The sequence below is a fragment of the Alosa alosa genome, chromosome 3, assembly GCF_017589495.1.
Source record: "Alosa alosa isolate M-15738 ecotype Scorff River chromosome 3, AALO_Geno_1.1, whole genome shotgun sequence".
In the NCBI taxonomy this organism is placed as follows: Eukaryota; Metazoa; Chordata; class Actinopteri; order Clupeiformes; family Clupeidae; genus Alosa; species Alosa alosa.
In genome coordinates this window covers 35,535,546-35,562,318 of record NC_063191.1, presented here as the reverse complement: position 1 = coordinate 35,562,318, position 26,773 = coordinate 35,535,546, and the positions used below count along the sequence as shown (strand labels likewise).

The 26,773-nt window shown below is 39.3% G+C and overlaps 2 protein-coding genes across 7 annotated transcripts in view; one reads left to right on the top strand and one right to left on the bottom strand.

Annotated features, from left to right (window-relative positions):
- Positions 1–19,349, bottom strand: part of LOC125291806 (interferon-induced GTP-binding protein Mx-like) — a 30,230-nt gene extending 10,881 nt beyond the window's left edge. Inside the window, exons 1-13 of one of the 6 annotated variants that reach the window (XM_048238676.1) lie at positions 18,251–18,909; positions 17,698–17,970; positions 16,654–16,794; positions 15,750–15,904; positions 14,539–14,677; positions 14,147–14,345; positions 13,966–14,044; positions 13,430–13,552; positions 13,211–13,352; positions 12,909–13,064; positions 7,793–7,857; positions 4,390–4,505; positions 3,618–4,112 (exon numbers count right to left, since the gene is read on the bottom strand). In XM_048238676.1, coding sequence (XP_048094633.1) covers positions 3,935–4,112; positions 4,390–4,505; positions 7,793–7,857; positions 12,909–13,064; positions 13,211–13,352; positions 13,430–13,552; positions 13,966–14,044; positions 14,147–14,345; positions 14,539–14,677; positions 15,750–15,904; positions 16,654–16,794; positions 17,698–17,917 — 1,713 coding nt within the window. In that variant the 5' untranslated portion in view covers positions 17,918–17,970; positions 18,251–18,909 and the 3' untranslated portion in view covers positions 3,618–3,934. Of the gene's footprint in view, positions 1–3,617; positions 4,113–4,389; positions 4,506–7,792; positions 7,858–12,908; positions 13,065–13,210; positions 13,353–13,429; positions 13,553–13,965; positions 14,045–14,146; positions 14,346–14,538; positions 14,678–15,749; positions 15,905–16,653; positions 16,795–17,697; positions 18,221–18,250; positions 18,910–19,326 lie in introns of those variants that run through there. The other 5 variants (XM_048238673.1, XM_048238677.1, XM_048238675.1 and 2 more) reach the window with 5 other exon arrangements.
- Positions 19,350–20,616: 1,267 nt separating this feature from the next.
- LOC125291807 lies at positions 20,617–23,899 on the top strand. The gene is made up of 9 exons (XM_048238678.1): positions 20,617–21,162; positions 21,324–21,549; positions 21,676–22,125; positions 22,235–22,311; positions 22,415–22,595; positions 22,772–23,017; positions 23,115–23,286; positions 23,374–23,522; positions 23,733–23,899. Exons 3-9 carry the CDS (start codon positions 21,996–21,998, stop codon positions 23,747–23,749), a joined length of 972 nt encoding a protein of 323 aa, XP_048094635.1. The 5' UTR covers positions 20,617–21,162; positions 21,324–21,549; positions 21,676–21,995; the 3' UTR covers positions 23,750–23,899.
- Positions 23,900–26,773: the final 2,874 nt, after the last annotated feature.

The window sequence follows — 26,773 nt, the reverse complement described above, 5'->3', positions numbered from 1 at the left end:
CTATCCAACTATTTAACTTTTCAACTATTCCAACTGTCAGTTATCATCAACTATGCCTCTAGCCTACTATATTAAACCACCACCTACCTAGCAACCAATTTAGCAACCATTGAAATTAAGCATCTGTCAGTTTCCATAGCAACCAACATGATTATACTAGCAAACCACTGTAGTAACTCCTTTCTGATAGTAGCTACCATGGACACCCTAGCAACAACCTAGAAACGACTTCAAGTACCCTAGCAACAGCCTAGCAACCACATTCACAGTTAAAACCTAGCAACCAACATTAACTTAGCAACCACCATAACTACTCTAGCAACAGTCAGTTGTCATCAACTTTGACTCCCGTCAACTGTTTCCTCTGTCCACAACTGTTTCAAAGTAAAACTCACTACAATAATTCCATTTTAAATAATTTAACCATTTTAACTATCCAACTATTTAACTGTTCAGCCTTTCAAACTGTCAGTTGTCATCAACTATGGCTCCCGCCAACTGTTTCCTCTGCCCACAACTTCAACTTCAAAATAAGTCCTCAATACAATAATTTGCTATAAAATAATTTAAATATTTAAACTATTTAACTGTTCGGCCATTCCAACTGTAAGCTGTCATCAATTATGGCTCCCCGCCAGCTTTTTTCTCTATCTGACCTCCATCTTTTTACTTAGATTATATTTTAGACAATATTCAACAATATTTCATTCAGCAGCCATTTTTGCATTTTCATGCACTCGTATTTCCCTGGAATTACATTTTCTAGTTATTAAATAAATGTTTGATTATTATATTACATTATTTACAGGGTATATTGGTAATTCATTTAACTACATTCACCGCTAGTATTATTTTCACATTGATTATTTAAATTCTGTAGGAATACACTATACACGAGCTATACGGTAAGTGTAGTATTTTTACAGTGGAGGCACCGCGCTATTTAATTCTTTGATTGTACTTAATTGTTAGCCTACTGGTATTCAGGAATCTCAGCCAGCTCACCATTCCACCGCTAAGACCTTCAGGATCCTGTTTGCGCCATATTGTGTTATGTATTGTAACTAGTGCCTATGCACACATCCGTTAAGAAGGGGGTTACACATAACTTACCAACTCTACACTGTAGACCATAAACTGGCTATTTATATTTATGTATTTGTTCAACTTTATGAAGCAGAATTACGCACTTCTACTTGGAACGTAACACATTTTTGTTGGCAGGAGAGAGAATGACAGCGATTTAACAAATTGCACTTGTTGCTGGTTACTAATAAATAGGGCCTACTACATATTTTTTTGCAAACAACAAAAACAGAAAGGATGGAGACAGCAAAGCTAGAGATGGGCAGGAACAAGGTCAATTGGTAGAAATGCTTGTCAAAACGTTAGGAGCTGGATGTGTGGATGAATGAAGCACAAGTATGCTTTATAAGCATGCACACTGTTTAAAGTTAGGCTAGGCTACACGGTAAACTACAAGTAAACCAAAGTTAAATTTAGCTTTTTTAGGGCTGGATAAAGTTGACCAAATGGATATAGGCTGTTAGGCGTGAATAAAGTAGGCTACTTTGTTGCTCCAACCCTTCCAACGTTAATGGGGGCCGGATGTTGACATTTTCCATATTTTTATGAAACCCGGAAATCTCCCTTATTTTCATTGTTCAATGTTGACAGAGCTATGGAACGAAAGAGAACGTTATATGGCAACAGAAATCAACAATCAAACAAGCCACTTTGATTTTTTGCTGTTTTCATTAATACAGGGGTCTCAAACTCAAATGAGCTGGAGGCCAATTCTGCCAACGTCATCTGATTGGAGGGCCGGCTATTTCTGAAAATGCAATGTTCTTTTTTTCAAATACCACACAAAACTGCAAACAGAAAGTGCAAGTGTTTTTATCTAGTTTTAGACACCTGTGCTAGCAACCTTAGCTACCTGTGCTAGCAACCTTATAAATAAAATAATGATAAAATAAATATTAATACAAATTATAAAATAAATGAAAAACATAAAAAACAGGTATGTGTGTGTGTGTGTTTCACACCAAATAAAAATATTTCCTCTCATAACTTTTTTTAAACCTGGCAAACTAGGCATCAGGGTTAAGAAAGCAACACCATTGGATTTTTATATCCAAATTTAAAAGGCCATGGCTTGAAAGTGGTCAGAGATAAAGTTATACTGTAAATGTAAAAATCTTTGAGTAAAACAAAAGTTTATGAAGGGGGTAAATTTACCCATCTAATTTGTCACTGGATGGCAAGCACCTCAAATTATGCACCTTTCAGTAAATACTGGATGAACATATTTAAGCAGGTTTACTTTCCTTTTTTCATATTACCCACATAACAAATTAACAGAAAAACACCCAAGATGTATACCAACACCTAAGATGTTGTGGTTTAGTAATAGATTACTACAATATAGGCCTACAATAAAGTATTCTGGTCAAACAGTTCCTGTCGCTGGGTAATCTGCAGTACCCAGAAGTTAAGCATCATATTGCGGGTGACTTTGTAGTTCTTTAGAGCCCTATTTCTACTAGCCCTGCTTGTCTGTACCACATCCATTACGGACACTATCATCACGATTACCACTGCAACCTCCAAGCTATGTTGGGCAGAGGGTCGAAACAAGCATGGTATGCTTAGAGGACACCGTTGTATACACGCACCTCCATTCACAGACGACCGTGACTATCACTGTCATAGACGATCGATCATAATCTCCAAAAGGATATTCTCCTTCAGAATTAGAATAGGTGAATAACATAGCTTTACCTAAGACTTCATCACACGTGAACGTTTTTCAACATTTGGTGTAGGCCTGGCTATTTCTGCTTAATTTCTGCTTCAATTTCTGCAACACTATGGCCTGCATCGCTTCCGCGTCATTACAAATGCACGTCTTTGTGTTTCTCGCGTGTAATACAAGTATTTCCTGAAAACTTTGCTTGGCGATTTTTTTGGTTTGAATCAAGCTCTGGATGTCTTGCACATAGTGGAGCAGAGTAGGCCTACAAATGAGATTTGTCACCGTATCTGGATCTATCTTCTATTTAAATCAGTATCGTTGTTTGTCGCAATTAATAGCCTCAAGGGCCGGATTACATTATTATTTTGTCATACGTCGCGGGCCGGAATTGGGCAGGACGCAGGCCGGATTTGGCCCGCGGGCCGGGTGTTTGAGACCCCTGCATTAATACAAAAGATGGGTGACCCCCCTCCTAGACAAAAAAAAGTTAGTGACCCTCCCCTCAACAGAGAATAAAAAGAGATGACCCTCCCCTATTTTCCTCCGGTGACCCTGTTTATAAATAACGAACGGTCCCTAAAGGGAAACTTCCCCTCTGCTGGAGAAATTGTGCATTATGCTATTTCAAACTGTGGGAAAAGGTAGCGATAAAGCACACGGATTTGTTTACAGGCTAGCGAACGGTTAGCATAAGTTTGGCAGAACTATGTGGATGTTACAAGGTAAGAAACACGATTTAAAACTAGTTTCTTGTTTCTCACTTCTCTTTCCGGAACGGTAGTCTCAATGTTGCAAGGTTGGTTTTCCGCCTGAGGGGCGCTTAGGGCAGCAGGGGAAAGTCACCATTTTCACCGGAACAGGTCATTTAACCATCTAAATGATTTCTAAACGGGTTTATTACGTTGAAATAGTTGCCAAGTTCCCCTTTAAACTGAACCATAAACCCAGGGACCCGGTTCAGTTTCAGCACAGTCCTTCCAAGTCTTTCTCTCCCAGTTGCTTTCTTATTGAATCCAAACACGCAAAAACAAAACTTTTTCAGCCTCCAAAGTGGCCACGACAAATACCATGAGGGGCTTTTGTACCCAATTCATAGATGGCACATTTGGAGCAACTCTCAAATAGAGGAACATGGGTGGGGGAAATTAACATCAAATACCAAAAGCATGGAGGAGACTACTCTTCCAGGGCTTTTCCGACCAAAATCACAAATGCCTGAGACACTGTCTTCATCTCCGAGGCAAAGGTGGCCACAGGTCTGAGGGGGCCATGACGGGGGTCCTGTCGGTAATAGCCATCATAGGTAGTGCCATCAGGACAGACCGACTTTGCCATGGACGGTTGGTGGAGCCCACTACACAATCAAACAGACACATGAAAAGAGGCGATAAACTAAACAGTTACAGACACAAATACATGCACACATATCATAAAGCTATATGTGATTCTACTTGTGCATTTTTTGTATGTGTGCAGGGCCGCGATTCTGGGTGGGGGAGCAACATCACGCACAAGGTGTCATTTGTAATTTTTTAAAAATGTTCTGGGCCCCCCTCCAGACTGGGCCCGGTGCAGTTGCTTACGTTGCTACCCCTCCAGAACCGGCCCTGTATGTGTGTGTGTGTGTCTACCTGGTGAGTGAACTCTTTTGCAGGCTGGGAACTTCTTCCATATGGAAGTGGCACACATTTGAATATTCGACAATGCACTCCGCGTTCTCAGGGCAGCAGTCCTCACAACACAATGCCTGCAAACAGAGGGAGACTACAATTAATAAGTTGCAAAACACACAGAACATAAAAAGACCATCACTGAAGCACTACTACACTCACGCATCTTAAATGAACACATAGTTTGGTGCAAGTCAGGTACATCAAACAAGGGGCAAATATAAAATTAAGAACATGTAGCCAAACACTACTCTTCACAACCTAAAGTGCATCATATTCCAGTGTTTCCCACAATATATTCTCTACAATATATTCATCAGCGACGCAGCACCGCTCCTGGAATTCAAGCGCCACTGCAAAAAAAGTTGCCTAAAAAAAAAAAAAAAAGATATAAGTGAACTTCACGAACAGCTGCCGTTCGTTCAGGTTTCATGTCAACAAATAATAGTAGGCTAACTTTGAAGGCGCAGTCAGGGATTCCACAGGAGATCACGCTTGTTTGTGTTTATTTTTAAGTTTATTAGCAGACGCAATTTTGTTCCAAAAAAAAAAAAACGTAGGCTACAGTATGTTAACCAAGGAACCAAATTAAACACGCCAGCGATATAGCTTGCCCGTACCTTCAGTAGCCTATTCCCAGATAAATTCCATGCATTGTTTCGTTTTTGTTTGTGATACAGGCAATGCTTTCAAGCCCCGTGTTGCTAACATACTGTGAAACTAAGGTCTAGCTAGCCTATTGGTGGGTTTAATTGAATTTGAGTAATAGGATACGCAACCATTTACATCTGAGAGTTTCTAATTCCTGTAGAGCTCACCAAAATTATAGATATGACAAGGCACTTATCTGCTATAATCCAAGATAGATTTTCTTCGAGTTTTTGACCATTTATTTTACCAAATGACATGGGAAACATAATTCATTTCATCCACATATTCTTATGCACCATGCACAACAACGCTACTAAGTTAGCTTAAAACCTTGAGAATCAAGCAGGCGGGGCCGTCACGGCATTAAAGTGAATTCGACTTGCACAGCACCAATACAGTGTAATGACATGAAAGATAAGTTTATAGTTTATACAGTGCTGTGCAAAAGTTAAGACACCCATGCTGAAATTGACTAAAGGGAGTAGGGTTGTGCCGATGGACGATATCATCGTCAACCATCACGATGGAAAGCAACCATCGTGATGCCACGCCCCCACATGCCAGTCACTAATTCCTGCTGTACGGCTAAAACATAAAAAAACCTTTCCCTGAAAATGAAATTGAGCCTACTTTAAAGGCTGTCAACCAAACAGTTATCACGTATTAGTCTACCATCTTGTAAAATAAAAGACTTATTAGTCTACCCTCTTATTAAAATAATTCCTGACTGTGATGTGAATGTGTAGCCTAATTGTCTTTTTTGTAGCCTACATGTCTCATGGGCCTATAGCCTACATTGGACATAATAGGTAGCCTAATGTTTTAGCAGAAAATATAGATTTATTATTGTTAGGCTACGACTAGGACATTCTAGCTCAAATATTTTTTAGCAAGGCTACAGCGAAGCCAAATGTGTCCTTCTCCTCTGTGTTAAAATAAACCATTTCTTTCGTTAATTATAGGATCAGAAGGTAGCCTATTCGTCTTTCACTGTAAGGCTTGTATTTCATGCATTTAGCAAAAATCCCAGACAGCAGCGGAGTGGTTATCGGGATTCGTTATTTGTAAAAGTGTTTTTACTTCGCCGTCCTATAAATAGCCTGGACTGCGCGATCGCAGCCCTTTACTTTCACTTCCCGCCGCCCTCATATCAGCATAGACGGTAGCCTGATAACGTGGGATGCTGCATCGTACTAAGATTTTAAATGAGTGACCACGATATAGTCTTAAGTAGCTTTTTTGCTGGGCCCAGCGAAGGCTGGCAATGTGTAATGTTCCGCTGGTTGGTGCACACGCAAGTGTTCAGATTGATTGTCTATCCGTCTTTCACAACAATGTTCTTGGAGCAGATCTTCCACACAACTTCGGTAGCCTGGTCAGTATGTCTCTCTTAGCTGTCCACTTTCATCAGGCCGTATAGCCTATATAATATATTTTTTATTTTTGTATGTAGAACATTATAAATGTATTTCTGTACAGACATACCTAGGCTACATTAATTAGTGTTTACCACACTAACCCCCCCCCCCCATATCATCGTCCATCACAATGTTTTACTGTACACATCGTCAAATGCCAATTTAGGCGACATCGCCCAACCCTAAAAGGGAGGAACAAAAAACATATTTTGCCTTTTGTCTTAATGCCTTAATTTAAAAAAAAAAAATAGGACATCAGTTATTTTTTAATGTATCTTTTTATCATGTATTGTAAATAAATAAATAAATAAATAAATAAATGTCTTAACTTATGCACAGCACTGTATATTCTAAATAGCAATAGTTTGTACAGTGGCGTACAGTTGTACAGTGGCTAATACTAATAATGTAAATGGAAAAAGGTGAAAGAAAAACATGAATAATCCTGTTAAAGTACTGCAATAATAATGCTTTGTAAATGCTTGTGTTGATGGTTATGTCATAATTTGTAACTCAATCTGTCCATTTCTTTCACAAAATCCACCAGAAGTCACCATTTAAGGAGTCATTTTTTCAAGATTTTCTCTTTTCTTGGGGGGTCTTCCCTACGATCAACAGCACCGCTAATGGAAAAAATTCTAGGGGAAACACTGTATTCCCTATTAGCCAAATGTATAATTGCCCCCATTCACATCCATTATATGACAAGTCTGTTAATGACAATGGCTAGCACTAACGTTACACTGCAGTTCCTTAAATGAGGGTGGGAAATAATAATACATAGTTACTACATTAATTTGTTTTACTGGTCCTCTTTCCATTTAAATATCAACACTACAGGCATATTGAACGTAAATAATGTTATCTACCTAGGCCTATGCCCCATGGAAATTCTCTAATGTTAACAACTCTCATCTTTGTCTGTAACATTAGAAGTAAAAGCTAAGTTAATGCTAGCTTGCATGGAGCCACTTTAAATAACCTAACAGTTAACTTACTTGCACCTGATATTTCATTCAAACTAAAACGACATTCACAATGACATTTCACATAGATGTATTGTTGGATATGACATTAACTACCATTCCGGATATTCAACATAAAGGTTAAGTTAGCTATTGGAAAAGTTAACATTAACTCGGTCAAGGTTAGCAATTCTTAGCTCGCTAACGTTAGCTCAGTGCTAGCTAGTATTAACATGACTAACGGTTTTTGTTAACATTACATTATGAAACCAATATATTTATAATAAATTCGCGTTTTCAATTGGCATACAGAAGTACTGTAATTCTTACCTTGGATATGATGATGGCAGAGTTTGTACAGCTCACACAAGCAGAAAAGTGATGGTTTGAAGTCACTGATGGATGGTTGGAGTTGAAAGTTAGTGGGGGGGTGGGGGGCAGGGCAGGGCAGAAGATGAACGTTAAAAATCGCCCCACAATGCTGTGTGGTTCAAGTGCAATTCAAATAGAGCTGCACAGTCCCGCCCACAGCCGATGCCGGATGTAAAAAATCAATGCAATTTCTCCATTGACAATTGCGGTATAAGCCATAAAAACTTAACTGCACGTGGTAGACTTAAAAAACCAGCTACGGCTGTACTAAGCGATTGTATATGCTCCTATAGACACCAAGAGTTCATGGGGCACTAACCTTGTTTTGAGATAAATGCCTTTTATTCGCGATCTCTTGGATAAGTACTTCATTACCCACAATCCTGAACAATCCCACAATCCCACAGTGATGCCTCTGATTGGTGGAAAGGCCGTTATGGTCAAAGTTTGAAACTTTTTTCTCAGCGAAAAATATTGACAAAGATGGCGAAAATCTTAATGTGATTAAAAACTTTCTTGACGAATATTGGTACTTGTATCAACAAGGATTGGGGTTTATACATCACACGAACTTAGTTAGGGCCAATACACTATCAAATAGACCACTGTAAATGTTAGTTTAAACACTCAACCTCTTCAGGTAGCCGACAGGCTAACCTTTAGCATTTCCGACATTGTATGTCATTACATAATGCAGCTAACATTAGCCTACATGCTGCAACACAGGTATGAAATATATTATGTTTTAGTGAGTGTCCAAAGGGTGAAAGCCACTTTAAATCGGGTCACATTATTGACTGTTGTGTGTCCTAGAGTCAGTTTGTGGGTTTTGTAAGGGCCAGCATGAGGGACAAGACCTACAAAGTTGTGGTGAGTTAAGCAGGGAGGTTGGTAATGTTAATGCTGCTAGCAGTGCTAGTTAACATTAGCTAGGCTACTGTAGCCTTGTATGATTCATATCAATCATTAACCTAGGAATACTTTGTGCATTTAATGAACATTTTGTGTATACAATAATTCACGGCAAATTAATGAACTGAATATGGTGGTCCAAGAGCAGACCATGCACCATGCATCAGCCCGACTGAGCAGTGATGACAGCATAGGATGAGTCAGGTAACGCTACGAAGCACTGCCACGCTAACCGCTTTCACAACAATACCCATATAAAATACCACGATGATAAATATAAAATTCAATATCAAAACACTATTATTTACACGATTACTCCTGAAATAACTGCTATTAACTGCACATTAACTATATAAAAATCACTGTTTGGAGGAAAGGGTTCGCGTGCTGGTTGGAAATGGCAAAATAATTCGCGCCGATTTTGCCTATATTATTCAGTGAGGCACGGTGGTTTATGGGATGAGTAGTTCCTTCGCTCGGAAATGAAAATATGTACACAGTCTTGTACCTTTTGACTTTTTTTGGATTTTCTCTTCACTCGAAATGATATGTTGTATGCTTATGAGTTATGCCGTAGCTGGTTAGCCTAAGACATGCTGTAAAACTCTTTAGATTTAGATTTTTCCAAACGTCGATGGGACAAATGAATGGGAATCTTACATCCGGCACCTAACCGCATTTTGGCTGTGGGCGGGACTGTGCAGCTCTATTGCTGTCAGAGGGTTAAAGCAAAGATTCTATAGTTAACTAAGATGAATCATAAGACGATTCACCAATGGAACGAAATGGCAGTAGTTTCGGACTCCTAAATAGGCATGTCAAAACATTAACCTTTGTCTGAATAAGCAATAATAACATATAATTTTGTATGCTATTTTACAGTCCTTGTTTGTGTGTGATGCCAATGAAACACTCTTTCGGACACGAAATGATTAATTTAATTTTTCCCGTTAACCGAGCTAGCTAGCTAGCTAGCTAATGTTAGCACAGTAAACGGAAAGTGAATGGGAATGTTCGCTAGCTAGCTAGCAGCTAAGAACTTTGGTTAAACTTGTATATTGTTGCAAACAAACCTGAAATAACATATGTTCAGCAACTTTGTGGTAGTCTACTAGTTCTAGCAAAAATATGTTAGGTTAGTTTATCAACCATCTCTAGAGCCTCTGAGAACAGGTGGCTGTGCACCAGAACTTTGAGGAGACAGTGACAGATCACGAACAAAGCTATTTTTGTCTTTATTTGTTTCGTTGGAAAATACAATTTCAATGTCTGAATGTTAGGGAGACATGTGGCTTCTAGAAAATGGGTTCAAAACTTACATCGCTGAATGTAGGGCTAAGGGATTGGTCATATTCTGTGAAAATGTTCATTTCTCCCATAGGAATACATAGACACTGGACCTCCCGTTAGACTCCTAAATGGGCGTGACCGCTTCGAACCCCACGTCACAACGTTAGAATTCGTAAACTGGGCCCGGTAACGACGGAGACACGCTTTTACGAGGATTTTCTACGATTCATCTTACGATCGTTCGTTTGGTTTTTCCGACTGTTTCCCGAACATGCTCGTAGCGTGAACGCGCGTGCACTGATCTTAAGATGCTCTAAGGGGAGCTGTCCATGTTAATAGTTCTGAAATATCCTCTGATTTGACGGTGATGTCAGGTGACTGCACGTCACAGCTATAGGTCTACCATTTAAACTTCGGATCTACACATTAATTCACATCAATACGAAAAATAGAAAACACTTTGACATCTGCATGTAAGCATCCCAAGTAGGTTATATACCACACAGAGACATAAATAATTGTAATTATTTTAAGATTAGATTGTTGCACCATGCAATATTTTTTTTTAAATGGTGTCACTTAAGAACACGTTTGAAGATAAGAAAGAAGTCGAGTAAGAAAGAGAGGAAATGTGTAGGCTTAGATTTTGATGCAGTAGGCTACAGACTACACCACATGTGGCTTTCTCTGCTTTTTAACTCATAGGCCTAATAAAATATTCACTTAGCAAAGATAATGTCAAACTATTCTGGCAACGTCTCGTTTCATAACTTGATTGCATTTTTGTCCGCTTTTCATCACATTATTATGACCATTAAATGTAGGCTATTTTGCACGCTAAAATCTGATTCATCACAGGTAAACACAATAAAGAATGGGAAAGAATGGGTAAGATGGATTATGTATTCTAAGTTGTAATTCCTCTGTATGTCCTGTTGGTGACCTCAGTGAGAAGTACTGTTAAGACGCTCTTAGCCGGTAACGAGTACTCTGGAGCACTCGTAGATCTACGAGTGTTTTCACAACGCTCTTAAGCTACGGTGGTTTCGGGAAACAGTCGGCTAATCTTAAAACGTTCGTAAGAGGGACTTTACGACGCTCTTAGGCTTAAGATGCTTTCGGGGAACTGGGCCCTGTTTTTTAGCATTAGCGGGGTTTTTTTACGCAATTCGGTGATGACGTCATTTTGGGGACTACATGATCTGCGCTTAATTCATTTCAATGCATTTTAATGGATATCACGGTTACACTTTCAAACATAAAGTTTGTATATTTACACTTCGAATTTCGTCACAGCATTTATATCACAGCTACCCTATGATCTACCAATGGTAATAACGGTGCCTGATATCAATTTAGTAATTTTTTCTGAATTTCGGGAGGTCTCGTTTTGGAGGGTATATTTTACATTCATTCATATGGGTATAACGGTTGCGGTTACACTTTCTACATAAATTTTGTATATTTACACTTCGAATTTCGTTACAGCATTTATATGACAACGACCCTATGGTCTAACAAAGATAACAATGTCTTCCGATTTTAGTTTAATGCAATTTTCTGAATTTGAGAGGCCTCGTTATGATGTTCAATGCATAACGTTACGACACTTTTTTTGTTACTGTCAGTGAACAGCACCGAGTGAAAGTCAACATTTTCTTTATATCTAGTGATAATGTCGTTAGTTCAAGGCTACTGTGCAAACTTAGTCAGAAGATCAGAATATAAAGCATCATGATAGCTAGCTATGGGCTAACTTTTTAGTCACCTGTGAGCCACCCCAGTTGTTGCAAACTTCTCCGCCGCCGATTAGGCTGGTCGTGTCTTCAGCATGAATATTTTCGATAACTACTGCTCGTGATTGATTGCCATTGACATCGACAGGGTACGGCTTACCAAAGAGGGAGATAATATGGGCAAGTCGCAGTTTTGCAGGTGCTTGTGTGGGCTGTGCCGTCCCGATGGAAACTGGTGGAGAGCTGCAGTAACTAGGGAAGCGAGTGCATTTTGGCCACTGGTCGAGGAGCTCCCCCCGTGACCAGCATATGACATGATCTATCTAGCTATCTATCTACCTGTCTATATACATATCTAGGCTATCTATAGCCTATCTATTTATCTATAATCTGCGCTATCTACTGCTGAACAATCCCTTACTGGTCTCTCTTTACTCCTCTCTCGTTACTCTCAAGGGTCTCAAGGTGGGCTTTGGTCTGTAGCCTCCCCAAGGTGACGTAATGCAATGCATTGTGGGGGAAAGGAGAATCACTTCAAACCATAGACTGTATATATATATATATATATATATATATATATATATATATATATATATATATATATATATATATATATATATATATATATATATATATATATAGTTCTATATATACAATCTATGCTTCAAACGCTGTGAAATAGTACCTGCTTTTTCGTATTATATTCCGTTTTGTGATACCCAACAACATCAAATACAATGGATAACCGTTTAAATGTTTATTACCAACAAGCAACTTGTGCAAATTTGTTGGAAAATGAACCCTGCAACACAGCCTTTAAGTGACCCAGACAGTGGGTAGAATAGGCTACCATGTATCTGTTGGAGATTGAGTTCCAAACCACCAACCCTGTGGCTGGGTTATGGAAAATAACCCAGCATGGGCTAAAATAACCCAATAAATGGTCAAACTGCCACAACCCAGTAATTGGGTGCAGAAATAACCCAGCATTTTTTAGAGTGTAGAGTAAAAGCAGTGAGTGAATGAGTCAAGACTTGAGTCATGAGGCTAGTTTCTAAGGTAACACAATCCTGACCTTTCTAAGACAAAGATGAAACAGAGAAATAGACAATTCTTTTCATTTTTCTTTCCTTCACCTGTGGTAGCTCGTAGGAGATTCATCGCCGGTTCTTCTAAGTCTTCCACATGTCTTCTGACAATGGTTTCAAATGTCCTGTAGTTTACAAAGCCAGGCAGCTCTTTGCCTCTGTGAGTGTTGCTATCCTCTACCTCATCACGTAAATACTCCTCTACTAAAGACAGACAAAGTGTTTGGAAAATGTCACATGTTTGTTTTCCCAGTTACACTCACATTTCCAAGATGTCCACCATATAAAAAAAAAAAAATACCAAACCAAATTTGGTATAGTCGACCAGCAAACCAAGGTATGGAGCTTACATTGGATGGCTTTATTGTCGAGTTCTGTCTTCCATTTACTGAATAATATCCGAATGTTTGTAAAAACTCTTGTCTGGGAGTCTCCAACATACTCCTCTGCCCTGACCATGTCTGTGAGAACCTGGTTGAAGCTGTTAATTTTCTGTAACATACAAAATCAGAGTGTTCAAAACCAATGCACTGAAACAACTGTAGACTTTCACATATTATTCAGTTTACCTCAATGAGGAAGTTGGCCCTTTCAGTTTCATCTTGAGGGACTCCATCTCCCAGCCTTCTCAGGTCTGTAGAAGCCTTCTCCAGTTTTTCTTTAATCTGTTTCTCCAACTGCGGGAGGGATCTCTGATGCAATGTAGAAAACACACAATATTTGTTATTACCACAAACCAATATACTATACAATTAAGCAAGGCTGCAAAAAGTAACTCTACTGCACTGTAAGTCTACTGTAGTTGCATGACAAAGAGACTATGCTTTTTCTGACTCGTGAAACTTTTCTTTAAGAGTGGTTTGATTTAAATCACTTGTATGGTTGTAATCCTACAAAATAAGTAATTTCTAGTCGTCATCCGAGCTGGTGTATTATTAGCCTGGTATAAATTAAGGTAAGAGCAATAGTTAGATAGAGCAAGGTGTGTATTCAGTGTTTTAATAATTTTATTACTTACAACACATAGATAATGTTGTGAACGATTAATGTTATTTATACTCAAATACTGAACATCCCAAAATACACCCATCCTCGACATACTCACTTTGATGTGAGACACCAGTTCATTGGTTAGTCTTTCTGATAAGTGAGGAATAGTGGCTTTCCCTTCATCCAGACAAGCGCTATGGATAAGAAAAAAGTTGAGACATTGGAAGGGATTTGTGGTTATATTGATTTGTCCGTTATAGCCATTCAAGTTTACTGGTGTTGCTGCTTGACTTTACCGGAGGTGGGTGTGGTTTTCAAAGAACTTCTTCTCCCTGTCTAATGCTTTGGTCAGAGACATTTTATCATTGATATCTTTCTGGCCTCGACACTTCACCACCATGTAGCCTTTCTTGAGTGGGATGACCAGATTGTTGAGAGTATTGACAACAATCTCCTCTGCCCCTTTGTCCACTAAGTCAGGTTTTGTCAGGATGCCTGAAGGGGTGACAATATGAGTGTGCACTTTGATCTTAGACCGTGGACAAAAGATAGAGAGAAGTCACTGATTCATTTTTCACAATCTCAAAATGTTCAGAAATCACATAAGGAACGACGAACAACACATGACAAGACACATTCCCTCTTTTTATAAACAAAAAACACTGAAACAAAAGAATAACTGCATTACCTAGAGTCCTTTGCCCATGAGGATCCACTGTTTTAGCCATCTTCAGGGCCTCTGTGGTGGCGATGTCAACATTTGCAGGTACCACAACCAAATTTATCGTCTCTTGCTTTTTAATGAATGTTTCTATCAGTCTCTTAATCTGTAACACAGGGGTATGTGCAGGATGACTGTGTTGTGCAGTGCATTACAGTATATAACAAAGTGTAGTCATTATTTGTATACATACAACATTATTACCTATACGTCTGAGGGGTATTTCACAAAGGCAGAATTAAGACATCCAAGATAAGTGATAAAGCGAGGTTTGACATAGCATTGTCTGGTCATCCTAACTCAACTCGTTTCACTAATGCCCATCCAGGATGAGTAGGAGCGACTATGTCAAGCCAGGTGTAAGTAATTCAGGATGTGTGCGCATTCTCGTTTCTGCTCCAAAGTGCCCAGGGTTGGAATAAAAAAAAAGACGCGGAAAATAGTCATTCACAGTGAACAACCACTTTTGATATAGACTAACAATGAAGTAAAGTTGTCCTTTTTGGAATGGGGAATCATGGCTATTTCTGTAAAACAGCAGAGTAGGCGTGGTAGACCAACTGAATGCAAATTTACGTACAGTATGCATCCACGTGTGAGTGCTTCCTTGTCTCGGCACACAACGTCGTTAAGAAAGCGCTTGCCACTGCAAAGATGCACATATGATACTTTATAATTATATTAATACTAATATTATAGTTGAAAATACCTTCGAAAACTTGCCCCTCCACTTCCAATCAACTACAGTAAGCTATTCATCAAACATCTACCAATAAAATAAGCAAACAATGAGTACCTAGGCCTATGTTAATAATTATAAGGCTATCACAATTAAAATAATAACCATATGGTAGTAGGCCTGAGGTCTGATGTGAATGACAGCTAGCTGAACCAATAAGACGACATAATTACCATTAGAATTAACTTAGCTTGGCTGTTAGCCTGGTCGTGACCAGGCTAGGTGCAGAGAATAAATCCCCATGGTAACTTATGTGCCATCTCTTTTGTGAAACCAAGTCAAGGCTAAATTCATCCAGGATAACCTAAAAATCCCAGCTTAATCCCTTATCTGGGTTTTGTGAAATACCCCTCAGGTTGTATAAATGTGTAAATGTTGTTTTCTTGTTGGACCACTACTAACGTTTAGCCATGAAGTAATTTTAATTATTTAGTCTCACCTGTTCTTCAATGTCTTGGGACTGGTTGCCTGTGGCAACTCTAGCAATGCCGGGCAGATCAATAAGAGTCAGATCAGGTACACTGGTGGAATGGATCTCCAGGTTAATCATCTCATGACTTATGTCTTTTCCTTCTCCAGCAAGAGCATTCTGAGCTATAAGAGAAGAAACTCATCAGAAAATGAATAATGAAATGAAACTTTAATCTTATGTACAGTTACAACATTGGTCAGAGAGCATGGAAGGAGATAAAGTCTTGGGAAAGTTGTAAGTTAAGTTGATCTTTATTGTCTCCCTTAAGAGAAATTTGTCTGGAGCACACGAGAGTACAGGCTTCGCACATGTAACATCACAACCAGGTTGCTACGAAACACACATGGTAACATCCAACTCTACACAGTTCATCGTACAGCACACACACAATACATAAATACATAAATGATTGCTTATCGCACTGCCATATACTGAAATATTGTCCAACGCCCCTCCCCCCACCACAAACACTCTCATCTCTTATTGTTGAGCAGTTTGATAAATAGCAGTAATGATAATTGATATTTGTTTAGCTTGCATGTTGGTGGCCTATGTACAATGTAAAGAAAATGGGGGAGCTTATACACCCCAGGGGAGCCCCTGTATTTATTTCCTGTGTGTGGGACAAGGTGGGTTAACTTTCAACTTTTACTGCCTTCTAGTGAGAAAGGCAAAGTACAATAAAAAAAAGTTCAATAAAAAGTGTGTCATGCATGGCAGAATGCAATCAGAAGTTTTGGACCCATCAGGCCACCAAACCCTCTCACCACTCCCACTCCCAGTGTCACACATGTGCACACACACATGCACGCATGCACACACACACACACACAAATACTGCATATGATCTGCAACAAATGAGTACACAGACCTTTGGTAACAGCGTCCTCCACTTCAGCCGGGTTTTTCAGCTCCACTTTGATATGGTTCTGGTATGAAAGCATTCCATACCACTGAGTGCCATTTTTGACTCTCTTCAGCTTCAGTACCAAGGGGCAGCGTGTAACAATGCCTGATCATGAATAATGAACAACGACGAATGTGAACTGTAGGTGTAGGCTACTTGTAAATATACATACAGCACACTGTTCCAATACATCTTCTACATTCACAGTCAAGTGTGTGTGTGTGTATATATATATATATAAAATAGATGCATAACTTAGAAGCCCCCCCCCCCCAACACCCCCATCCCCAACACACACACACACTGCTCCACTCCCCTCCCACACACACACATCTTCACTGTCATCACTCACATACATTATACATACAGTACAGTACTCTGCTTGCAATAGTAAGTCCCTTCACCATACTTGCAGTACACTGCCCCCCCCCTCTCCCCTACATACAAAGCACATTTCATCAGGAAGCTTCTCCAACACACATCCCCAACATACTTACAGCACAATGCCCCCCCCCCCCAATACACAGCACATTGTCTCATGAGGAAGCTTCTCCAACACACATTGCACACTGCCCTCTCCCTACACAGCACACTATCCCATCTCCCTTGTCATCCCCCCAACACACACAATGATGACAGCCTCAATTCTTGCATGAAACTTCACCTCACTGAATATGAGCTAGCCAGACTCCTACTTCTGTCATTCCACTTTACATTTCAAGTTACTTGCACATTACTTTTAAAACTAGTAAAAAATTTATAAAAAAATCCTCTGTTGAATGAAAGTAGCCTAACTGTATGTTAAATATCCAAACTTTTTCTTGTAACCGTATTTATGTAGCTCTTCTGAGAAAAAAAAAAAAAAAGGTTGCCGACCCCTGCGATAGACACATCTTAACTTCAAAACGTTTTGTAATGCTCTACTGCACAAATGGCAAAACTGGTAAGATTACAATGCATGCGTGTAATTGTCTCAAGCAAGTAACGTATATGGCATTGTTAGCTTACCAGTGCCCCTCGGCAATGCTACTCCTGAGAGAGCTTCAAGCACAGAGCTCTTTCCTGAGCTCTGGTCCCCTATGACCGCGATGGCAGGTAGAGCCAGGTCCTGCTCAACTCCCAAGGACCTTAGGGAGTCCACCAAGTCAATGCAGGGTCGCACTTTTTCTTCATAATGCTGGGAAAGATGGTTGATTTCTTCAAGTGGGGTAGAATTCTTCTTAGACATTTGGGTTTTTATAGATGGTCCGTTTTCCTCAAAATACTTCAAGAATGTTTCCTCTGATGTGAGGAGTCAGACAAATTGAAATTGAATAGCTTCATATCAGCCTAACACTGAATAACTCATGCCTGTTGTTCTACCGTATCAGTTAGCTTTAATTCCAGTTAGCTTTAAAAAAACATAAACCAACAACATGTTATCTGCTAAATGAATTAAATGCAATGTAAATGTTATGTAAATCATTCTCATGTAGCTTATTATCACATATAAAATAACACAAACTCATTAAACAAAATGAAACCAGAATGTAAAACGCTGAAAATACATTTAATTGCCCACCTTACTTATCGTCCTCTTCTTCTGTCCTATTTGGCCACACACAGCACTCCTGCACTGAAGGGAGTGACTAGTTTCGATTTTGAACAAATGAATGTCGCCTTATTAGACATTCTCTGATGTCACTCCTCCCAGAGTGGAAGACGCCCTCTAGTGGAAGACGTATGAGAAGTTGAGTAGTCTGTGACTGGTGAAAGGTGGGTAATTTCAGTTGGAACTTCAATTATACCCTTTTCTCCCTTTGGTGCTTATAAAGTAATGTGTTGTATACCTCAGCTGTTTTGCATCACACTGAATGGAGGACAGATTCATCTGAAATTTAACAGTGTTGGCCTATTGCATTAGAATCACTGATCCTTAAATCGTGAGAGGAAGCTGTTCTGTTTTGTTGAGGCCATGACACATGACAAGACCAAAACATAAAACATTGATTTTGTTGATAGGCTTAGGCCTGTGCTGGTCATGTTTCACTGCAAATACGTTTTTCCCTTCATTTTTTATAAACCTCATTTTGGTCAAAGAGAACAACTCCATAGGCTACTTTTAAAATGCAATTTTGTGACCATGTCTATTGGGGACAGTAGACCTAGTTACAGTGCATGAAAATGCACTGTACTGTTCTTCCTAGGCAACTTCTTATTATTATTATTATTATTCCGCTTACCACTTTTTCCGTACGCTATTGCTCTTGAACAGTTTAACTTAGAAACTTCATTCAAACTTTGTTACGTAGGTCTTCAAACAAATCGGGTTGGTATGACTTTTCAACTTTGAAACTTTTATACTTTTTAAACTATTAAAGGTGCGATTTGTAGGATCGTTACCGAACGTTCTGTTGGCCAAAATCAAAACACTGGTGAACGTTCTCAAGACTACCAGACGCGAGCCTCTTCTGGGTTGCCAGATGTAATGAAGACTTAGCTAACGTTAGTTGACCTGCAGCTGCTTTAACGTTTCTCCAACCATGACCCAGCTACACATTACGGAAACAGTGAAAACAAAAAATACCTCTCTAACCAACGTAACATATGTATCGATAGCTTAAGTTAGCAATGCAGATGAAGTTTAGCATAGGCTACCTGTTGTGGAGAACTATGGCCAGCTCTGCGTCAGACTTGATATTCTTCGTTTGACGAAGACATCACCATCTCAGGAAGCTCCTCCGATGTCCACTTAATTTGTTTCTTGTTTTAATTTTGGAAATTTCCCTACCTGTTGTAGGTGTTCATGACTACAACTGACAGCTGTTGACAGTTGGCCTTTGCTAATTTGGCAACCCAAATAGGAGGACGCGCTAGTCCATTACTAATACGCTATTCTAGAATTAATCGTTCAAAACATAAACGAAAATTCCAAGAGATTCCGCCCCGTAACTGATTTTTTTTCATGGGTTTTACGGGGTTTCACGGGTTAGAGTAATGTCAAATAAGCCATTACTTCAATTCATCGTGTTTCCTCACTCTCTGACAACATATGGTGATCATTTTTGGAATGGTTATTGTTTATTTTCCATTATTTCCTACATACTGGACCTTTTAAAGAAAAACTTTTTTAAAAATCCCCATAGACTTAACATTGCCGATTGTGACATCATAATACGGCCGTTAAGCAATTAGAATCCTATGGCAGGTGTTCAGGCCACCTGCAGCCTCAGGCTTTAAAGTGCCCATATTATGCAAAAATCACTTTTTCTGGGATTTGGGGTGTTATTGTGTGTCTCTGGTGCTTCCACATGCATACAAACTTGTAAGAAAAACCATCCATGCTGTTTTGAGTGAGATACAGGTTTCAGAATTGATCCCACCTTCAGCCTCTGGGTGAGCTGTTCAAAATCGCCACGGGTTTTTACGTCACAAGCCGAAATATTTAAATATCCCCACCCCCTCAGAGCATACGTACAGTGTCTCCACCCACCAGGTTCAGCAGTAAACTTCTCGGATAGCAGCCATTTTGTTACCGATTTGGAAGCACTGGTTCGGATTAGACACCATGTCGAAGTCCCATGCGAAATGCTCTGTTGTTGGCTGTACAAAAGAGCACAAAACACTACATCGTGTCCCAGCCGAAGAGGACAGAAGAGCGGCATGGATTGAGTTCATTTTTGATGGCAATATCCCTGCTACAGTTGGCAAGAAACTGTTTGTGTGTGCCAATCATTTTGAGACTGACTGTTTCGCAAACTACGGTCAGTACAAGGCAGGATTAGCCGGGAAACTCGTTTTAAACGACGGCGCAGTTCCAACTTTGCACGAAATACCTGCAGACGAGGAACATGTAAGTAGTTTTATACAATTTCATTTGTAAATTAGGGTGAACTCGTGTGTGTTGTAGCAGTGTTTTGCCATTGACACCGAGGTGGCTAACAGCTAACAGCTAGCGCTAGCTTCTAACATTAGTTAGTTTACAAGTCTGCTTGGTTTCTCCTGCAAAGCCATTTTCCAGCGACAGAAACGTTCGAAAGTTGTGCATTTCTAACAGATTTCTATGCTGTAATGGGTTGCGCAACAAAAAGTCAGTTTGAAACAAGTGTGTGTGTGTGGGCGAGATTACAAATTTGGTCGTCAAGCCAGCTGCTACAGTAGCCTAGATTTTTGTCCACCACATCATAACGATTGTATGGTTTAAATGGCTAAATCACTGGACAATGGACACTCAAAGCCAACCATTATTTGTAATTAGTTTCTTCTCTTGTATTGTATTTATTAGTGATCCTTTTTTTACTTGATGTTGCTGTTGGCATACATGTAAGATGAAGTTGATGTAATTTCTCTTTTAGGTCAGTACATCATTAATGTTACATACAGAAGAAAGACCAGCTACAAAAGATATTGGTTGCCAGACTGAGCCCCCTGAAAGAAAGAGTGTTGGCACACAACTGTCTTCTAGGACTCTTCGTTCACATCACAAAAGTGAAGGTTTGTAGTTTTATAGATTTGAACTTGCTTTTGATCAAGTGTTGACTGAACAATGAACTGTTGCAGCCTTTAGTGCTTGAATCTATACTGTGACAGTGCTGTCATGCTTTAGTCCTATGAATGCCTTGATATCATAGAAACTATACTTTTGTTACTTACAGCTGTCCAGGCTACTGTCTCCTGTAAGGACTTTGGCACGTCCACTGATCCCTTCATAGCCCCACTGCCTTGTCTAAGCTCAACACCCATAAAGCGACCGTCTAAGAGACCTCGCCTGGAGGAGGAGGAGGAGGACATCGACCCTCTCGAGGGCAGCTCAATGGTTACTTCTCAAGGGTCAATCTTTGACCCTGCAGAATCAGCTTTGGCAGAGTCAACACTCATGTCGTAAGTTACAGAAATGTTGTAGTCTAAATGTATAGCTTCAGTTGTCAGTTTTTTTTGCTGTTATTGTCTATTTCAGCTATCCTGCTATATTTTTAGTTTGTTTCTTTGTCTCCCCCTTTCCCCCAGAGATGCTTTGTTTACTTCCACACAGGCAGTTCCAAAGTACATAGTGTATGAGACCTGTTTGATGGAACTGTTTGAGGTGTGTGCTGTATGCAAGCGTTCATGCACTGTAAAATCCAAAAGGCTTGGGACATTTTTATCAGTGGAACAGCTTTGCAACCACTGTGAATAATTCAGAAGTTGGAAAAGCCAGCCTCCTCTGGGTAACACACCAGCTGGGAATGTACAGCTGTCTGCTCCAGTATACATCAGTGGAGCTTCGTTCTTCAAACTCCAAAGGGTAAATGAAGAATGAGTAAATAATTGCTTGCTCCATTGTTGATATGGCATGTGCCATGTTTGTGGAACCAGCTATTGTGCACACCTGGAAAAAATCGCAGGACATGATGTTGCAGCAGCTCAGCCAAGATAAGAAAGTCATTCTCGGTGGGGACATGAGGGCTGACTCTCCAGGTATATTTTTGAAAATACTACAACTATGATATGTTTGATAGTCTATTAATTTACAATCATAAACGCATACCACAGACTTCAATACAAGATTGTGACGATGTTTTCACAGGCCACTGTGCAAAATATGGTAGCTATACCATGATGGACCTCAACACCAACACTATTGTTGATCTCCAGTTGGTTCAGGTGGGCAGGACGAATGAAATCTTACCATTTTCTTTTACTTGTTATAATTTTTGTCAATGGCACACATTCTGAATATGGATTCATACTTATGTTTTTCTGACAGAGCAATGAGGTTGGTGGAAGCTCCTACATGGAGAAAGAGGGCTTGAAGAGGAGCCTATCATTGTTGGATTCACGAGGGGTAACTATTGATTGCATTGTCACCGACCGACACCCCCAAATTCAAAAATTCCTGAGGGAGGAAAACATCACCCAATTCTACCATGTCTGGCACATGGAGAAAGGTATACTTCCTTTTGTTGCTAGTGAGGGGAATTTGCATAAATATTTGCTGAATGTATTGGTTACATAAAAAAGCACCTTGTAGGCCTATACCTGACGAGTGTACACATAAAGATACATGACGACACATTCATATTGGGTTAACTGTTATTTGAAATAATAAAAATCTGATTTGTAGGACTTTCAAAGAAAATAGCTAAAATTACCCAAAAAAAGGACTGTGAAAAAGTGAAGTGGATTCCAGCCATCAGAAACCACATTTACTGGACAGCTGCATCATCCAAAACGGGGCCAGAGAGAGTGGCTAAATGGACCTCCCTCCTGAACCATGTTCAGAATGTCCATACACATGAGGACCCCATCTTCCCAAAATGCCTCCACACAATCCGAAAAACTAGGGACAAGAGTAAATGGCTCTCAGCAGGTTTGTTTCATTCAACTGGTTTGGTTATATATATTAGCTGCAATTATGGTCATTACCATAAATAGGATATGTACTATATAATGTTTTTGTCTTGCAGGAACTCCTGCGTTCTACCATCTAGAAAAGGAGCTGACCAAGAAGACTGTCCTAAAGGATATTGCTAAACTCAGTCCCCACTACCAGACGTCCTCTTTGGAGGCGTTCCATAGCGTCATTCTGCGGTTTGCACCCAAAAATGTTGTCTATCCATATCTTGGAATGCTGTGCAGGTAAATTAAACTATGTTTATTCTTTGAGAACACTTTCCCATTCCTTGAAATTGTTTACATGTCTGATTTTCTTTTTACTGTCCCAAGACTCTACCTGGCTGCACTGCATTACAATGAGAACGCTAATCGAGGACAAGCCACCACATCTTCAGGGGATCCTCTTTATAAACTCAGCTTTCCAAAATCCAGGAAGGGAGAGTGCAGAGCCAGACCAGTGAAGACAGACGCTACATTCCGTACGTTTTTTTTTTTTTTTTACTCAACAACATGTTACATGGCAAAGTATTGCAATAGTACTTTCAACACAATAAATAAAACCAAACAAACTTACTTAAATACCTGAGAAACTAAAATTTCACGTGCATAATGTCAATATGAATAGTTGTTAAATAATGTAGTAAATTATATTAGTGATTAACTTTTTTGTGTGTATGTGTATTGCACAGGGTATGTTGATGGATGATATGATGGACATGATCATGGAGAAAGTCTTTGTTGACCCATCATCGTATGCAGACGAGATTCTGAAGCTAAACATCCCGCCGGACCTGTCTTCAGAATATGAGCATCCAGACAAGGAGGAGGTCATCGCCAGCTACGTCTCAAGATTCAATCAAGGGCGGAGTTTGAAGCCTCGTGATCTTCCCCCCTGGGCCGCCTGGAACTCCACGACACATGAGGGGATCACTACCCGTATTTTTCGACCAAGGAAGCCCCAGCACCAGCTCACAAAACTTCTGTAGGCCAAATACCTGTAACGACTGAGAGAAATGAACATTGCTAGTCAACAGGTTTTATAATGTATGTCACCATTTTGATTCAGTGAATCCTTCAAAACTGTATTTTATGTACAATGACCGTTGTAAATAAATGTTTATTGCATGTGTAAAATGCTTCATGTGAATTTATGTGTAATATACAGTTTGCTAAGGAAATACTTGGCTATAAGTTCAAGAAAAAAAATCTGAAAGAAGCTTCGGCAGACTATATTTGCTTTATTATGTTGTATGAACAGTGAATGTAAGTAGGTTATTACAGATAACTCACTGCTCTATTCCCCGTAGCTGTAAAGGACCGTAGTCAGCTCTGTAAATGTTGCATGCATTCTGCAGTGAGAACACATTTCGGCAAACGGGTTCTAAACCTGGATGGTCTATCATACATCGAGGCCTTTCTTCCAGCTGCTGCAGTCATCTTGTAACCTATTATGCATAACATAAGGTAAGTATCTGCAGTGGCATCTTATCTGCAATCATATATTGCAAACATAAGTATAGAGGAAAAATCACGTTACCTGTGGTACCTCCTGGTAGCACAAGTTCTCAGACTCTGACGGCATTGTTGCACAATTTCCACATGTGCACCTAAACAAACACATACAAAAGGAGTCCTGCATGAATAAAGCTAAAGAAATAATAAACCCTATATTTGTTACACAATAATAGCACCCACATTTACTTTTGAATGAGCGTGCTTCAGCTAGCTAGTACTTTTTCTCAGCCTGACCTAAGTGGGTGAATAGTAAGTAGTAGTGCTAGGCTAGACTTTCTCAAGTTTACAATGCGAACACACCAGTATACACCAACATATCTTGCGCATACATGCAAGCCTCATCAGTATGACAGAGAAATACTACTGTCCTTTAGGAACACTCGGTCTGTAGCAATGGCGTGGGAGCCTTCCCTAATTTTACTGTGAACAAATGTAACGTTATTTTAAGTTAGAGCAGGTTGCAGGATCTGCCAACCACCTTGGCCAATGTCAACCGAGCGAAGCTTGAAGCAGCGGGGTGCTTAGAAGACACTTCTAACTTCACGTTTAGTGAACAAGAAGCACAATATAGTTTACTACTGTGAGAATACAAATTCATTAAGTTTAATAAATAATGAATTAATTCATAATCGTGCCTGACCTGGCACTAACGTTAGCTATCGATAGCTAGACTAACGTTAGCCTAGCGTTAGCTTTCACGGGCTAAACACTGACTAATATCTAAGTTTCAAAAAAATTGAAAGTTTCACTAACCATTCAGAAGCGTCTTGCTGAATTCTCTGTCTCGGGTTCTGCAGGAGACTCCCCTCCTTCAGGATCCGATTCTGGTTCAAACATGTATGGTTGAACTACAGCCGCCATGTCCATGTAAAAGTTAACGTAGTAGTAGTGGTAACAGTCAGTGGGGCGTGGGCAAAGATTCTACAAGCTTGAGGCGTGGCCAAATTAGCAGCAGATCATGAATATGTAATGAGCAGCAGAAAACAGCATACTCGGAAAGGGGCTGAAGCAGAGGGGAATAGAGGTAGGTAACAATCGTTTCCAACAAGCTATTTCCAGCAAACAACTTCAGAAACATGTTTTCTGGAACTCATAGACCTATTTTAACTTGTTGAAAAATAGTCAAAATATGGGCACTTTAAGCATACAATCTGGGTCAATTAAGACTACACATCCTATTCAACTGTTTCCTCTGCCCAAAACTGTTTCAAAATAAAAGTCCTCACTACAATAATCCACTGTTAAACAATGTAACCCATTAAACTACTGAACTTTTTACATTCAACTTTTAAACGGTCTACTTTTAAACTATCATTAAACTATCTATCTATTAAACTAGCTGTCTATCAACAACTTTTAAACTATCTACATTCAACTTTTAAACTTTTAAACTATATACATTCACTAGTCATCAACTATGTCAACACTTTTCATCAACTATGACTCCTACCCACTGTAGCTAGTTAGCATGGTTAAGAAGTTAAAGAAAGCAAGATTTAAGATTGCTAACATTGTTAACATTTTTAACAAAACTGTTAAAAAGGATTAGCTAAGTTAGCTAAGTAACATGGTTAAAGATAGTTAAGATGCTAATTAGCATTTTTAGCAAAACTGCTAAAAATGATTAGCCTCGGTTAGCTAAGTAACATGGTTAAGATAGTTAGCATGCTAACATGTTAAGATGCTACAAGCATAACTGCTAAAAATGATTAGCTAAGTTAGCTAAGTAACATGGTTAACATAGTTAAGATGCTAGATTGTTAACATGCTAATTAACATAGTTAGCATAACTACTAAAATGATAAGCTTGGTTAGCTAAGTCACATGGTTAACATAGTTAGCATGTTAGCATTATTAGCAAGATAGTTAAGATGTTTAAGAAAACTGCTAGAAAATGTTAGTTAAGTTAGCTAAGTAAAGATAGTTAGCATTGCTAACACTGCTATAAAACATTAGCTAAGTAAAGATGGTTAGCAGAATTAAAAGTCTTAGCATAACTGCTAGTAAACATTAGAGCCATTCCAACTTTCAGTTATCACCATTAAACTATTTGAATATCAACATTCATTAAACTGCTAGAAAATGTTAGCTAAGTAAAGATGGTTAGCAGGTTAGCATTGCTAAGACTGCTATAAAACATTAGCTAAGTAAAGATGGTTAGCATAGTTAAAAATCTGCATAACTGCTAGCAAACATTAGAGCCATTCCAACTTTC

Bases quoted from the DNA above. Each gene is read 5' to 3' on its own strand.
- LOC125291807 (XM_048238678.1), top strand. From the start codon at position 21,996: ATGGCATGTGCCATGTTTGTGGAACCAGCTATTGTGCACACCTGGAAA. The intron at 22,126-22,234 runs GTATATTTTTGA...ATGTTTTCACAG, and splicing joins CATGAGGGCTGACTCTCCAG to GCCACTGTGCAAAATATGGT. The intron at 22,596-22,771 runs GTATACTTCCTT...TCTGATTTGTAG, and splicing joins TGTCTGGCACATGGAGAAAG to GACTTTCAAAGAAAATAGCT.